Here is a 13,554-nt window from a genome sequence, read left to right on the forward strand (position 1 = left end):
AGTATGGATGCCTAAAAAAAGCCACTGATTTAATTAATATACAACTCAGATGTGGTGGAATATACAGGGGTGTCTGGTTTTTCTGAAATTTTGCTGTACCCTAAGTCTTCCATACTCAACTACTGATACATGCATTGTTACACTGGGTATGAACTGACTTCATATAATCCAGACTGGTCTGACATCATGACCACTGAATAGTACAAATATTTTTCCTACAACTTTAAGATTCCAGGGCTTCAGCTTACACCCTGACACCACCAGCAGACACCCTCGTGCACATAAACACCCTGTCCCCACACTGGCAGCAGGCAGGCTGTGCTTTTCTCTCCGTTAGACCTCGCTCACATCTTGTACTCCCACCCACATTCTCTCTCCTCCTCTGACGTCCATTAGGAGAAATGAGAAAGTGTTGTCAGTTCTCTTTGATGCCCCATCCTGGAGGCAATCTGAACATACGTGAGAGGGTTTTACCTATTAAGCAAAGAGCTGAAAGAGACACAAAGCTGGGAAGCCTCTCTTGTTTTTCAAGAGGCCTTGGTGGAAAATACAATCCACACCAGCTGCAAAGGTAAACTCATTCCACTGAACTGAATTGGGCAAGTGTCATTTCAGGGGAAGGTTTAGCTCACCTTTTCTGAGTAACTTATTGTTGGATCTGGGGCCTGGGGAGAAAAACCAGGAGCGTTCTGATTGGAAGGTAAGACGGACAGGCATGCTGATGGTGAGAGAGGATGACTGGCACCACCCACCAGGTATATGTAATCTTGCCCTTGCTTGTCACGCCACCAAAACCCTTGCTGGAAAAAGAACCCAAAAGTAAAAGTGCAGAAAGGGAAGGAAAGAAATGTATGCCATATTACATTTAATGCCATATACACATATTACACTTAATATTTATTTGAGGACTTAAAGTGAGCAGAAATTATTGGAAAACAATGAAGAAAATTATGTAGATAGCTCATGGTCCCTGAAATCTCACTGTCCAGGAATAACAAATGAAGCCACATTAATTGCAATGATTTGTAATTCCCTGGCTCTTAACCACATTCTCTCGGTGCATTTCACTCCCCTCACTTACTTACCCAGGTAAATAACGAGCCCCCAAAAGGTATCTCCTAAGTGTTGATGAACACATCTGTCAGAATTATCTGATCACACCTGCTATTTGTACCGCTCCAGCACCGACACCCATCAAGGTCTTCTGCCCACAGAACCGCTTCAATACATTTCATCATTCTCTGTATTTAATTTCCACCTCAAGAGTCCCGATATCCACGTCAAAGATTAAGTGTATTAGCGCCCATGAAGGAGTGAAGAGAATTTCTCTCACCCCTGACCGGGTTCCAAGTTGTACTAATTATTTCCCAGCCTCAAGAGTCCTCAGTGAAAGATTCATCAGCCTCTGCCCCCAGCTTTCTTTGTCCACACAGCTTTCATCTTTCCTTCCACTTCATGTCGATGGTTGACTTGCACAATGTGCTTCCAGTGTGACGCGTGGAAGTGCTATAATTCCGAAGATAAATTTACACGTAGGACTATATTAGGATCCCTACCATGTGCACAATCAACCTTGGATGCCAACCTGGAAAATGGGGTTCCAACTAGAGAGCATATGCTCCTGTTTCCTCCCTTCCTCCACCATTTCTCCATTGCCTCTTTAGGGAGAGGAAGTAACTTGATAATTACAAAACTTCCTTATTGCCTCATTGCCAGTAACCTATACCTTCTTGGGAGACCACAAAGAGGGAAACTAACTAAAATCCTTACTGTAAAAATGACACAGTGCCTTGTTTGGTAGTTCCTCAAATGGTTAAACATAGAGTTACCATAAGACCCGGCAACTTTATTCCTAGGTATACACACAAGAAAAATGAAAACATACGTTCACATAAACTTGTACATGAATGTTTATAGCAGTTTTACTCACAATAGCCAAAAGGTGGCTCCATCAACTGATTGATGCATTTAAATAAGGTATAGCCATACAGTGGAATATTACTTAGCAATAAAAATAAAGTACTTACTGATACATGCCAGAACATAGATGAAACTTGAAAGCATTATGCTAAATGAAAGAAGCCAGTCACAAAAGGTCACATATTATATGATTCTATTTATACAAAATGTCCAGAGCAGGCAAATCCATAAGGACAGAAAGTAGATTAGTGCTTGACTAGGGACTGGAAGGGATGGGAAGATTGGAGGTGCCAGCAAAGGGGTGTAGGGTTTCTTTTTGGGGTAATGAGAATGTTCTAAAACTGTGGCGATGGTTGCACAGCTCTGTGAAATGCTGAAACTACTGAACTGTATACTTTAAATGGGTGAACTGTATGGTATGTGAATTAATTTCAATATAGCTGTTTTAAAAAAGAATTAGTAGTCTTGCTATAAATGTATATAAAAAAAGCAAGCTTTTCTTTCATTACCTTCTATTTTTAATCTCTAAGTCTGTTTGCACTGTGCTGTGTCCTTCTTATTACTAGCACTTTAAGTACCACCATTACTCTTGCACTCAAGAGACATGCTGGAGAAGTTCTGTGTTCTACTTTTTGAGTAGGGTGTGGGTATGAAAATCTGGTTCCACTTGATATTATTTTTAAATATCCATTCCCAGGAACCATTCATCAGCAAACTGACACACATGAAGAGTTTAAAAGCAGAAGATCGGACTCAGTGTGTAAGTCTAAATCTACATGTGTAGAAGTTTAAGCACACTATGAATTTCTTCACATGCAGAATGTTATTCAACCATCATATACAGCTGTTGCAAATACCATGCTAATTCATGAGTGCTTCATAAGCCAGGAATTAGAACAAGAAGAGAAGCAAGAAACTGGGCAGCTGGTGCAAAGGTACCGGAAAATAACTTCATAATGTAAAAATCTATTGCATTCAGGCTGAGAGGAAGGTTTCAGCCGGTTCAGTAAATTTGCCTTTTCTCTGATCTAACCACTTCTGATCATTTCTGCACTTCAAAGTATTGTCTGTCCCTAAAATCAGCACCCTCACAACATAGAAACTTTCATGACAAATTTCCTTTCTCTTTGAGCCAAGAAGGCAAGAGATAAAGATACATTTTCCCTGGGCTGGATGTTTAGAGGCTCAAGTCCTACTATTCCAGGATTAAACACCAGATTCTCGGTAACAGAGATGACGTATGTTCTTTTAAAATCATATATTTGTGTGCTTGGGGTATGTGGGGCCCTCTAAAGCACAGGGCCAAAGGCAGGGGCCCCTCCTACCTGGGTGATATGATAGAAGATATAAAGGTATGTCACTTCAGCACTACCAGGATGATAAATTGTTAAGTTGAGGCAGGAAGCCCCATAAAAAGACAGGCAGGACCCCCAGGCAGGGCCACTACTCTCCTGCCAGCAGCATCCAGTTCCCTGGCCCAGAGGCTCTATCTCACTTTTTGCCTCTGAAACAGCTAACTTACCCCTAAAGTTCTATTGGTTCCCTGGGCTCACTTCTGATTGATTATTTCCTTCACTCCTGATTGATCCATTTCCCTAACTTCTGATTGGTCCATTTGTAGTACTTCATTTGCATGGAGCTCACTCTTGATTGGTTATTTCTCTCACTCCTGATTGGTTATTTCTTTCCCTCGATTGGTCCATTTCTACAAAGCTTATTCCTAATTAGTCAACTTTCATTATACCTCATTTGCATATGACGTTGCAAAGTGTAAACTGGCAGCCTATAAAAGCCTGCGTAAACCTACAGACTTAGTCCAGAGCTTGGAGTGTTAACTTCTCGGGACCTGCTGGCGTAATAAACCTGAGTTCTCCAACTCTCCTAGTGCTGCTTGGTCTCTCGCTGGGATTCAGGTTGCTGTCACAACTGAGCTGTAACACATTTTTCTGCAACAAAGTAAGACAACTAACAGAATTACAGACTTTCCCAGTTGCAGGGTTGAAAACAGCTCTAACCCACTTGAACTTGTAACAGAACTACTAAAAAATTAAAGTGCTAAGAAAAGGCAGTGAAATTTCATTGCACTGCAGCTAGTTCTAATTTGCATTTTAATACATAACAAATTGAATCACTCTTCACAAAAATAACACCTGCCTGGTGTAAAAACCTGATTTGACCCCTTTGCTCATATATCACCATCTTTGTAGCTCTGTCCCATTTAGCATTGTCACTTTTTCCTGCTTATACATTATTATAAAATCCAGATTGTTTTTACTATTTTGTGTCACTACCCCAGATTAAATTCTGAGCTATTAAAAATAAAAAGCACAGTAGACATAATGCAATTTCTGAATTCAAAGTATCTTATCTCGCACTGTAGGGAAAAAACAAATAGGTGTCAGCTCTGTTACACAAGACTACTTTCTGCAGCTTCAGAATGGAGGGAGCCTTTCTCCTATGCAACTGACAGGTCCTTCATCTTCAAATCAGCCATAAGAACTATACGCCCTATGTTTTCATGGATATTTACATCACAGAAAATTTTATTTAAAAAAAAAAATCTCTCAGGAGTAGAGGAGGGTACAGTTCAGTGGTATAGTGAGTGCTTAGCATGCACGAGGTCCTGGGTTCAATCCCCAGTACCTCCATTAAATAAATAAACCTAATTACCTAACCCTCAAAAAATTAAAAATAAAATAAATTCACTTTTAAAATCTCTCAGGGCATTATCACTCCTTCAGAGCTCAAATTATAAATACCTAAATTTATCAGCTAGGCAGCTAGCCAGCAATATTACATGTGTTGCTATTTCCTATTTTATAGCTGAATGATTGCCTTAGACCTCAGAGAGTTAAAGTGCTCAGTGTAACTTCAGAGCTTGGCTTCCTGTATTTAGCATGGGGGAAAAAATTCAAGCTCAGTGATCTGACTCATGGATAATTCCAGAGCTAGTAAAATGAACACACAGAATTAAATCCAGGTCTCGGAGTACAGATCATCTCCTACAAGTAAATTTACTTGACTTTACAAAGTATTTACTTGAGTTTCCTTTTTACAAAATATTTCTGGAGCAGTCCTTCACATCATATGCTCCCGGAAACCCCACATCAGAATCTCCTCCAGACTTTATTAAAAACGCAGTTTCTTGGGACACATCCTAGATTTAGGGTCAGATTCCTGGGAGTGCTTTCACCTTCCTCCAAACTGTATCTTCAGAGCCATAATTTTAAACTTTTTACTTCTGCTGAGTCTTGGCAGACCTCAATGTTAAGTTTCCTTTCCTCCTCTCGATTTTAACTTAGTTTCACTTTCCAGTTGCTCTTCCCTTTCATAAAGGCGGGCGCTCAGAAGCAGGGAGGAAGAATCAGGTGATGCCTTTCCCCCACCCCGCATCCCCTTTATATAGCTCCTTCAGCATCTCCTTCAGGCAGACTCAAAAGATTTCTGAACAAGTCGGCTTGGCCAGAACAGCAGAGAAGAGACAACCATCATGACATCAGTGAGGTAAGAACGCGCAAGCACACTTGAGCAAGGCAAGCACTCTCCACCTTTTTTTTTTTTTAAACCAAATTGCAAGCTGAGCTTCTCTGGTGCAGGCAAGTTCTTGAGTTGTCCCTCCTGTTGCTTGTGGACTAAACGTGCCTTTACCAATATGGGCAGTTTTTACTTCTGTGTCTTTTTCTCGTGTATGTACACAAACTCCCTAAGCTTCCCTGGGTGGACTTGGGAGCCAGGAGCTGGACGAAAGGGAGGCTTGGCAGAAGTGATTAGGTCCACTCAGGCTCAAAGTCTGCCGATTCAAAGTTGGCACTAAGGGAATTACTCTTTGAGGGCTGTTCTGGTGTTTTCTTTGAAAGGACTAAGATGCTTTCTTTTTGTCATTTTAAAAGGAAGCATTTCTTTTCAACAGGTATTATTAAAGATAGAATTGGTAGTGCAAACCCAACTCATGTTGAGGGGACTTTTGCCCTGAAAGTTTGATCACTTCAAGGTGGGAAGTGGAAAAAAACAATCCTTACAGATGGGCATTTTTTCCATTCCTTATATGAAAATGAACCCGATGCTTAGAGTTTATTTTGTTGTTGTTTTGCTTTGTTTTTTTGAGGGAGGGTAATTAGATTTATTTGTTTATCTTTAGAGGAGGTACGGGGGATTGAACCCAGGACTTTGTGCATGCTAAGCATGTGCTCTACCACTTGAGCTGTTATCTTCCCCCTTAGAGTTCATTTTTATTGCTGTAATGAGAGCTGGTGAGCAGCAGAAAATAATTTCTCTTCAAAACATAATGACCTAATCTCTTTCCCAATACTGAGCTAATCACTAGTGAAGGAAAACAGAGTGCTGGTTGCCTGGGGTGGTGGAAGGTGGCTTTGGGCTTGGCTAGGAAGGCACACAAGAGAATATCTGGAGATGATGCAAACAGTCTTTAAGGAGATAGTGGTGGCAGTTACTGGGTATTTGCATTTGTCAAAATTCATTGAACTGTACACTTAAAATAGGTGCATTTTATTGTATGTAAAATAATCTTAATGAATGTGATTTTTAAAAATGCACATAGACCTGCTGGAGTTCTACCATAAGAGAGACCATCAGGAAAGACAGACTGAAAGAAAAAAAAGACTTTCCCAACAAACACCCACGGGAAGGGATTGAAGGGTTAAATGCCCGAGGAGGGAGCATCGTAGTACCCACTTGGGGAGTGAGGACAGGAAAATCCAAGGGCTCCCGAATACACTGCAGGCTCGTGTTTGAGGATGGGGTGGGTAAGAGGGATTCATTGCCAAATGCCTCAGGTCACCCTTTCCTATATGTTGGGCTCCTGGTCATGAGTGACGTTAATTGTGTCTGCATGGGTGGACTGACCAGAAAAACCTGGCCTTGCCCAACACCCGGGTAGCCAGTCTGCCTAAGTTTGGCAGTGCCTGCGCTTGGGTGTGACCAGAGCCACTGACCTGCGGCAGTCTGAGGGAGGCTGTCTGGACTATGCTGTCCTGAAGCCCACATCAAGGTGCCCTGTTCCCAGGGGCCAGAGGGACTGGGGCAGGTTGGGCTGCTCCTCCCCAGCTGTGCTAAAAATTGCCAAAGGGGAAAACCACCCGGGGAAGCATTTCATACCTGCTGCTAAGTGCTCTCCTCCACCCCACCCACTGAGGAACTCTGTTGCCCGCTTCACACGCTCAGAATTCAGTTAAAATTATAACACTGACATACCAGTGATCACAGAGGTAACGGTATCTAGGTGATCAGTAGTTGGAAGTGCACTCTGTCAAATATTGTACATGTGTTATCTCATACCATCCTCCTAATAGCCCTAGAAAGGAAAGACTATTATTTTTTATTAGCCTCATTTTCTAGATGAGGAAAACAGGGCTCAGAGGGCAAATTACTTGGCCAAGAGATCATATAGAAAGTAGGTGTCAGAGCAGGGTCATTACTAAGGTGCTGAACTCCAGTGCTGAGCATCTTCTGGCTCTGTGTACAAAGGCCAACAGGGTGAAATGTCTTAATGCTTTTAATCATGCTCACGTTAGAGAGGAGGGGCAGGGACTAGAAGGACTAGGCCCTTAGGGTCCCCCTTTGGAGAGTGAGGATCACTCCTTAGAGTACCTAGAGGCATACCTTAAATAAAGGTAAAAGTGGATCTCCTTAAGCCACAGTTCCCTGTAATTTGGGTGGAAGAAAAAGAGAAATTTATTCCAGGCCATTTTACAAGTGAGGAAATAAAGCTAAATGATGTGCTTCAAGAAATGTTTCCAAGCCGGTCAAAGAGATAACTGAAATCCAGGTACCCTATGGTTATTTTCCTCTACTCTAGATTGTGTGACATGCTGTTTAATACACTACATGATCTCCCACAAGTAAATGGGAAACTGCCTTTCAAAATACCTCCAGGACAGTGCTTCTCAAAACGTGGAACAGGGACTCCTGCAACAGAATTTCCAGGGTGCTTATAAAAAATATGCAGACGCCCAAGCCCAAGCCCACCCTCAGGCTGCATCCAAATTTCTGTGAGGAAGGATTATAATCTGCGTGGCATCTATAATGCCTTCTTTCAAACTCTCACATGGTTTTGGAATCTGTATAGAATACACTCCCAGTGGAGAATGAGCTCAGCTCTCCAAGGCTGAGTTTCAGCTTCTCTCCAGCTGGAATCTTGATAGCATTGTCCCAGTTTCGATTTTCTTTCCTGTCTTAAAAAGCACAGACCTGGCAGCTAGCATCCTGAGTGGAAACCTCCTCTATATCTGCTTGTCATCCACAAGGAGAAAATAAAATCAGCCTGAACCCCAGCTTTTCAGAATTGCAAGGAAACAGCCCTCATGAGGTAAAAATTCCCCGCTTCTCTGATGAGAAGTTGAGAATCTCTTACAAATCTTGTTCTTGGGTGCAGCTTCCTGAATTATGTGGATTCCATGTTTGCTAATAGATTAATATGCATTTGATCATAAATCTGTCTTATTGAAGATTCATGCATTTTTACTTCTGTGGCTCTTTCTGATTTACACAGTCAGGCCCTGAGGGAAGTGCTCCCAGCAGAGCTGGCAGCTGGAGAGGGATGGGGTCTGTGGGGAGAGCCTAGGAAAGGTCTCAGATCCTTTCAGACAAAACCTAGTCAGTGAAGGCCCGGGCCTGGAGGAAAGTTGCTGGAGGCGCTGAACCCGTTTTGTTTCTTCTGTTTGAAAGGACTCAGTCAGAGCTTTGCGAGTTTTGTTGTGGTTGATGTGGTTATTTTAAAAGCATGCTTACTTCTCAGCAAACGAGCTAAGGATGAATTCAACATGATAAAACTTCAATTCATAATGAGGTCACATGTGCCCTGAAGTTTGCTCTTTCAGAAGTGGGGAATATGTCTGCCTGAGTCATCATCTTACAAACATGCTAGACCTCTCGAGTAAACTATGAACAGGGAGTAAGTGTCGCACAGTCTCTCAAACTATGTGGCAGAAGCCCAGCATCACACCCAACCTGAGTGCTCTAACAGAATGCAAATTATTGGGCCCTGCATTCTGAAATCCTGATAGAATAAAACAGAAATAAGGCCTAGGGGGAAAAATACATATTTAAAGGGGACAACAGGTACTTTAGATACACACCAGATGCTTTCCGCATTGTACATGTGCAAATATGAATGGAGGAAGCCCAAAGTGGGTAGGGAGTGGGAGGGGTGGGGTGTTGCCATAAAGCAATGCTTACCTCTTTAAGGGGTGTTTTAGGGATGAGAAACTGGTGATTGGCAATCATTGCCAAAAAGTGAAGTCTTCTTGAAATCTTGCTACTCACGGTGGGTTCTGAGTCTAACATCCCCGGGAGGTTGCTGCAAAGGCAGCATCCCTGATGTGTATTTTAATACGATCCTCAGCTCATCTGGTCCTCGTGCACAACGAAGTGTGAGAATCACTGCTCTGGAGGGCTCCTTGGCTCACTTTTGGAAGTGATGGGTTCCTGGGGTAGTGCCTACAACCAAATGGGCATGAGGTCTGCCTGTCCCTTCACAGGGTCATATGCTCCATGATAGCATAACCAGAACATCCATGGTTGAGCTCCCTGAGATTTTCCTGGAAACTCCTACTCTTATCATTTAAACAGGGCCTCTTTCTGCAACTTTCAAGATTCTACTCTAGCAATGGCTTTGAATAGACCCTGGAAGGAGATGTGGCAACAGGCTGTCAGCCTCCAGACAGGTCAGCAGGAGGAGGAAAGGCTGTCAGTGGATTGATTCTGGGTATTTCCTAAGGACTAGCAGGGCTATTTTTATCTGCTTTGGTCAGCAAAACCCCACAGCTATAGCTTGAGGCTGAGAACAATCTCTTCCTGGGCCAGAGGCACTACCACTTCCCCAATATTTCCTACCAGACCCCAAACATCCAGGTAGGAAGGGCAAGAATGCCCCCATGAATGGCCAACTCCTCTTGTTTCACCTGAACTTAGACATTCTCTTTATCAGGTTACTGCAGCCATCAACCTGCCTGCTTGTCCTCCCCTCACATTTCTAAATGTATTATTTAGTAATTTATTAAATTTTATACATACACACATAAAGAATATTTAGAGCAACTTTCAAAAACACATCCGAGATAAATTAGTAAGTGAGGAAACTGTCAAATGGAGTATTGTTTTTTTGGTTTGGAGTATTTTTTTTAAGCTGTCTTCTAATTTTTTATATTTTTTAACTTTTATTTTTTTATTGGGTGGGCAGTAATTAGGTTTTTATTTATTTATCTTAGTGTAGGTACTGGGGATTGAACCCAGGACCTCGTGCATGCTAATAGGCACGTGCTCTACCACTAAGCTATAATCTGCCCCTGGAGTACTGGTTTTTGAAAAGGCAAGAGTATTTTAAGTTCTTTTAATTAAATCAGTTTTATCTTCAAATGTTTTATTTTTATCAACTAAGTCAAATATGTTAACATTATCATGAACATGTCAACTATATATGACACTTAAATATGTCAGTTAACATACAATCAATACGTACTGAAAATTTAAAGGGGGAGGAAACCATACTATTTTATGTAACTAAACTACACAGAAGAAAAAAATGATAAGAATTTCCAAGCTAATTCTTTTTTTAAATTTCATCATTATTGAAGTATAATTGACATATAAAAGTATAAAATATTTAAAGTGCACATCACTGGCAAATTTCAATTATGTAATACAGTGTTATCAAACTGTAGTCACCATGTTTTACATTATATCTTCAGACATTATTCACTTATCCATCGTATAATAGCTGAAGTTTGTGCCCTTTAATTAACTTTTCCTATTCCCCTATCCCCTACCCTGGGCAACCACTTTTCTATTCTGTTTCTATGAGTTTTTTTGTTTTATTTTTTTAAGATTCCACACATAAGTGATACCATGCAGCATTTGTCTTTCTCTGTCTGGCTTCTTTCACTTAGCGTAATGTCCTCAAGATCCAATCATGTCTCAAACGGCAGGATTTCCTCCTTCTTTATGGCTGAATAATACTGGTCAGAAAAGATGCTTGATAAGACTTCAGTGGTGTGTGCAAACTGCATGGTAACTGCACAGTAAACTGCAATAAACGTGTGTTGAAACACTGAAATGCCTTTATACTATTCAAGTCCTCAACAGATCGGATGCTGCCCATCCACACTGGGGAGGACAATCTGCTTTACTCAGTCTACTGATTCAGATGCTCATTTTTTTCTGAGAACACCGTCACAGATAGGACCAGAACGAATGTGTAACTAGATAGCTGGACATCTCGTGGCTCAGTCAGGTTGACACACAAAATAACCCATAACTGCATCACAGGGTACAATGCTTGGCAGGTGCATATCACAGTGACTATGTTTATTTTCTCCACAGTGAAGTCAACAAGAATTCTCTGGAGAGAATCCTTCTGCAGCTGAAATGCCATTTCACATGGAACTTATTTAAGAAAGAAAGTGTCTTGCATGATCTAGAAGACAGAGTGTGTAACCAGATTGAATTTTTAAAGCCTGAGTTCAGAGCTACAATGTACAACTTGCTGGCCTACATAAAACACTTAAATGGTCAGAACGAAGCTGCCTTGGAATGCTTACGGCAAGCTGAAGAGTTAATCCAGCAAGAGCGCACCAGCCAGGCAGAAGTCAGAAGTCTGGTCACCTGGGGAAACTACGCCTGGGTCTACTACCACCTGGGAAGACTCTCAGAAGCTCAGGTTTATGTAGACAAGGTGAAACAAGTATGCGAGAAGTTTTCAAATCCTTACAGTATTGAGTGTCCTGAGCTTGACTGTGAAGAAGGGTGGACACTGCTAAAGTGTGGAAGAAAACAAAACGAAAGGGCAAAAGTGTGTTTTGAGAAGGCTCTGGAAGGGAAGCCCAACAACCCAGAATTCTCCTCTGGACTGGCCATCGCGATGTACAGTCTGGATGATAAGCCACAGCAGCAGTTCTCTGTCGATGTTCTCAAGAAGGCCATTGAGCTGAGCCCTGACAATCAGTATATCAAAGTTCTCTTGGCCCTGACACTGCAGAAGATGAATGAAGACACTGAGGGGGAGCAGTTGGTTTTAAAGGCCCTAGAAGAAGCTCCTCGCCAAACAGATGTCCTTCGCAATGCAGCCAAATTTTACCAAAAGAAAGGTGATCTAGACAAAGCTATTGAATTGTTGCTAAGGGCACTGGAATCTATGCCAAACGATAGCCACCTCTATCACCAGATTGAGTCCTGCTATAGGGAAAAAGGCAAACAAATTCAGAAGACGGGAGACTCTGAAACTAATGGGAATAGGAAGAAGATTGAAGAACTTCGGGAACTTCCTATCGACTACATGAATAAACCCATTGAGAAGGGACTAAATCCTCTGCATGCATATAGTGATCTCACGAAGCTCCCGGAAATGAGAGACTGTTATCAGCTAGCTGTCAGTAAGGAGCTCCCCAACACTGAGAGGCAACAACTCCCTCAGCATTATTGCAATTCTCAGGAGTATCATGAGAGGTCTGAAGACACTGGATGTCCAACATTATTGCCCATAGGCACAAAATCAACTGAGAAGGAAAAGATGAAATGCCAACTACAGAATGTAGCTGAAAATCAGGTCCCACAAAATGCACCAAATTCTTGGTATCTGCAAGGATTAATTCACAAGATGAATGGAGATCTTCTGCAAGCCGCTGAATGTTATGAGAGGGAACTGGGCCGCCTACTAAGGAACAGACCTTCAGGCATAGGCAGCTTTCTCCTGCCAGCATCTGAGCTTGAAGAAGGCAGTGAGGAAATGGGCCAGGGTGCAGACAGTGCTACTCTCAGAGAGCTCTCCAAGCCCTGAGCTGGAACAGAGAGGAAGGAAAGGAGTCTGGAACAGCGGCCATGATGCAGAGAAGCATGGGAAGGCAGGAGTTTCCCAATCTGAGCTTGCTGAGCAAGACGGTCTTGTTTATTGCTTTAAGGCACATTTTTAGAGAGTTGTTTTCTCATGTCTGTCTTCGCTGTCCATACCAGCCATATACTGTTCTCTAAGTCTGCCGGCCTTAGGACGAACCACTAGCAGAAACAGTGCTTCAGGCCTGCATGATACCCCTAGTTCTCCACATAGTCCCCATTTCTGCCTTTTTTCCTAGGGTCATAACTGGTGACTACTGCCAACAGAATCTCACATCCTTCATCTCATTACCATCTAACCTTCTGGGCCTCCTGGAAGACTAGCTTTTAACCAACGCCTGAATATTCCTTATGTTTTGCTCTTGGCTTTGGCTATGTATTAATATGTATTTTTGATAGTGATACTATAATAAATACATATTCTTGATAGTAATGCTACAAGAAATTTTAAAATTTTAATTCAGGATAGAGTTAATTGTGTGGTTTGTGTGTGACTCAGAGTAACATTAATTCCCAAAGTTTCTCTTCTAGGGATGGTGGGTACTTGCTACAGACATACCATGCTATTCTCAACATGCCCATTTTAGCTCCTCCGTGGTGCTAATACCCTCACCCTGAAGCCAGCCCACCTTCATTCTATCCCAGGGGCCTCAGTTGAGCCCAGTGCCCAGTTAGCAGCTGCTGCTGCTGACCAGCTTGCTGTGCACCCAGAAATACCTGGAAATTTACTCCTAGACAGAGTGTAAGGGGCACCAGTATTAGGCTGGCCATAGAGACAAAGATCTTCACCCT

At 42.1% G+C, this 13,554-nt stretch overlaps 1 protein-coding gene and 1 non-coding gene across 2 annotated transcripts; one reads left to right on the forward strand and one right to left on the reverse strand.

Moving 5' to 3' along the window:
* The first annotated feature begins 5,265 nt into the window (after positions 1-5,265).
* Positions 5,266-13,221, forward strand: IFIT3 (interferon induced protein with tetratricopeptide repeats 3). The gene is made up of 2 exons (XM_010996285.3): positions 5,266-5,424; positions 11,257-13,221. Exons 1-2 carry the CDS (start codon positions 5,411-5,413, stop codon positions 12,707-12,709), a joined length of 1,467 nt encoding a protein of 488 aa, XP_010994587.1. The 5' UTR covers positions 5,266-5,410; the 3' UTR covers positions 12,710-13,221.
* Positions 10,146-10,221, reverse strand: TRNAN-AUU (transfer RNA asparagine (anticodon AUU)). Its single transcript is given in 2 exon segments — positions 10,146-10,181; positions 10,185-10,221. It is a non-coding gene; the product is annotated as a tRNA-Asn (tRNA).
* Positions 13,222-13,554: the final 333 nt, after the last annotated feature.

The sequence above is a fragment of the Camelus dromedarius genome, chromosome 8 (assembly GCF_036321535.1).
Source record: "Camelus dromedarius isolate mCamDro1 chromosome 8, mCamDro1.pat, whole genome shotgun sequence".
NCBI classification, from domain to species: Eukaryota; Metazoa; Chordata; class Mammalia; order Artiodactyla; family Camelidae; genus Camelus; species Camelus dromedarius.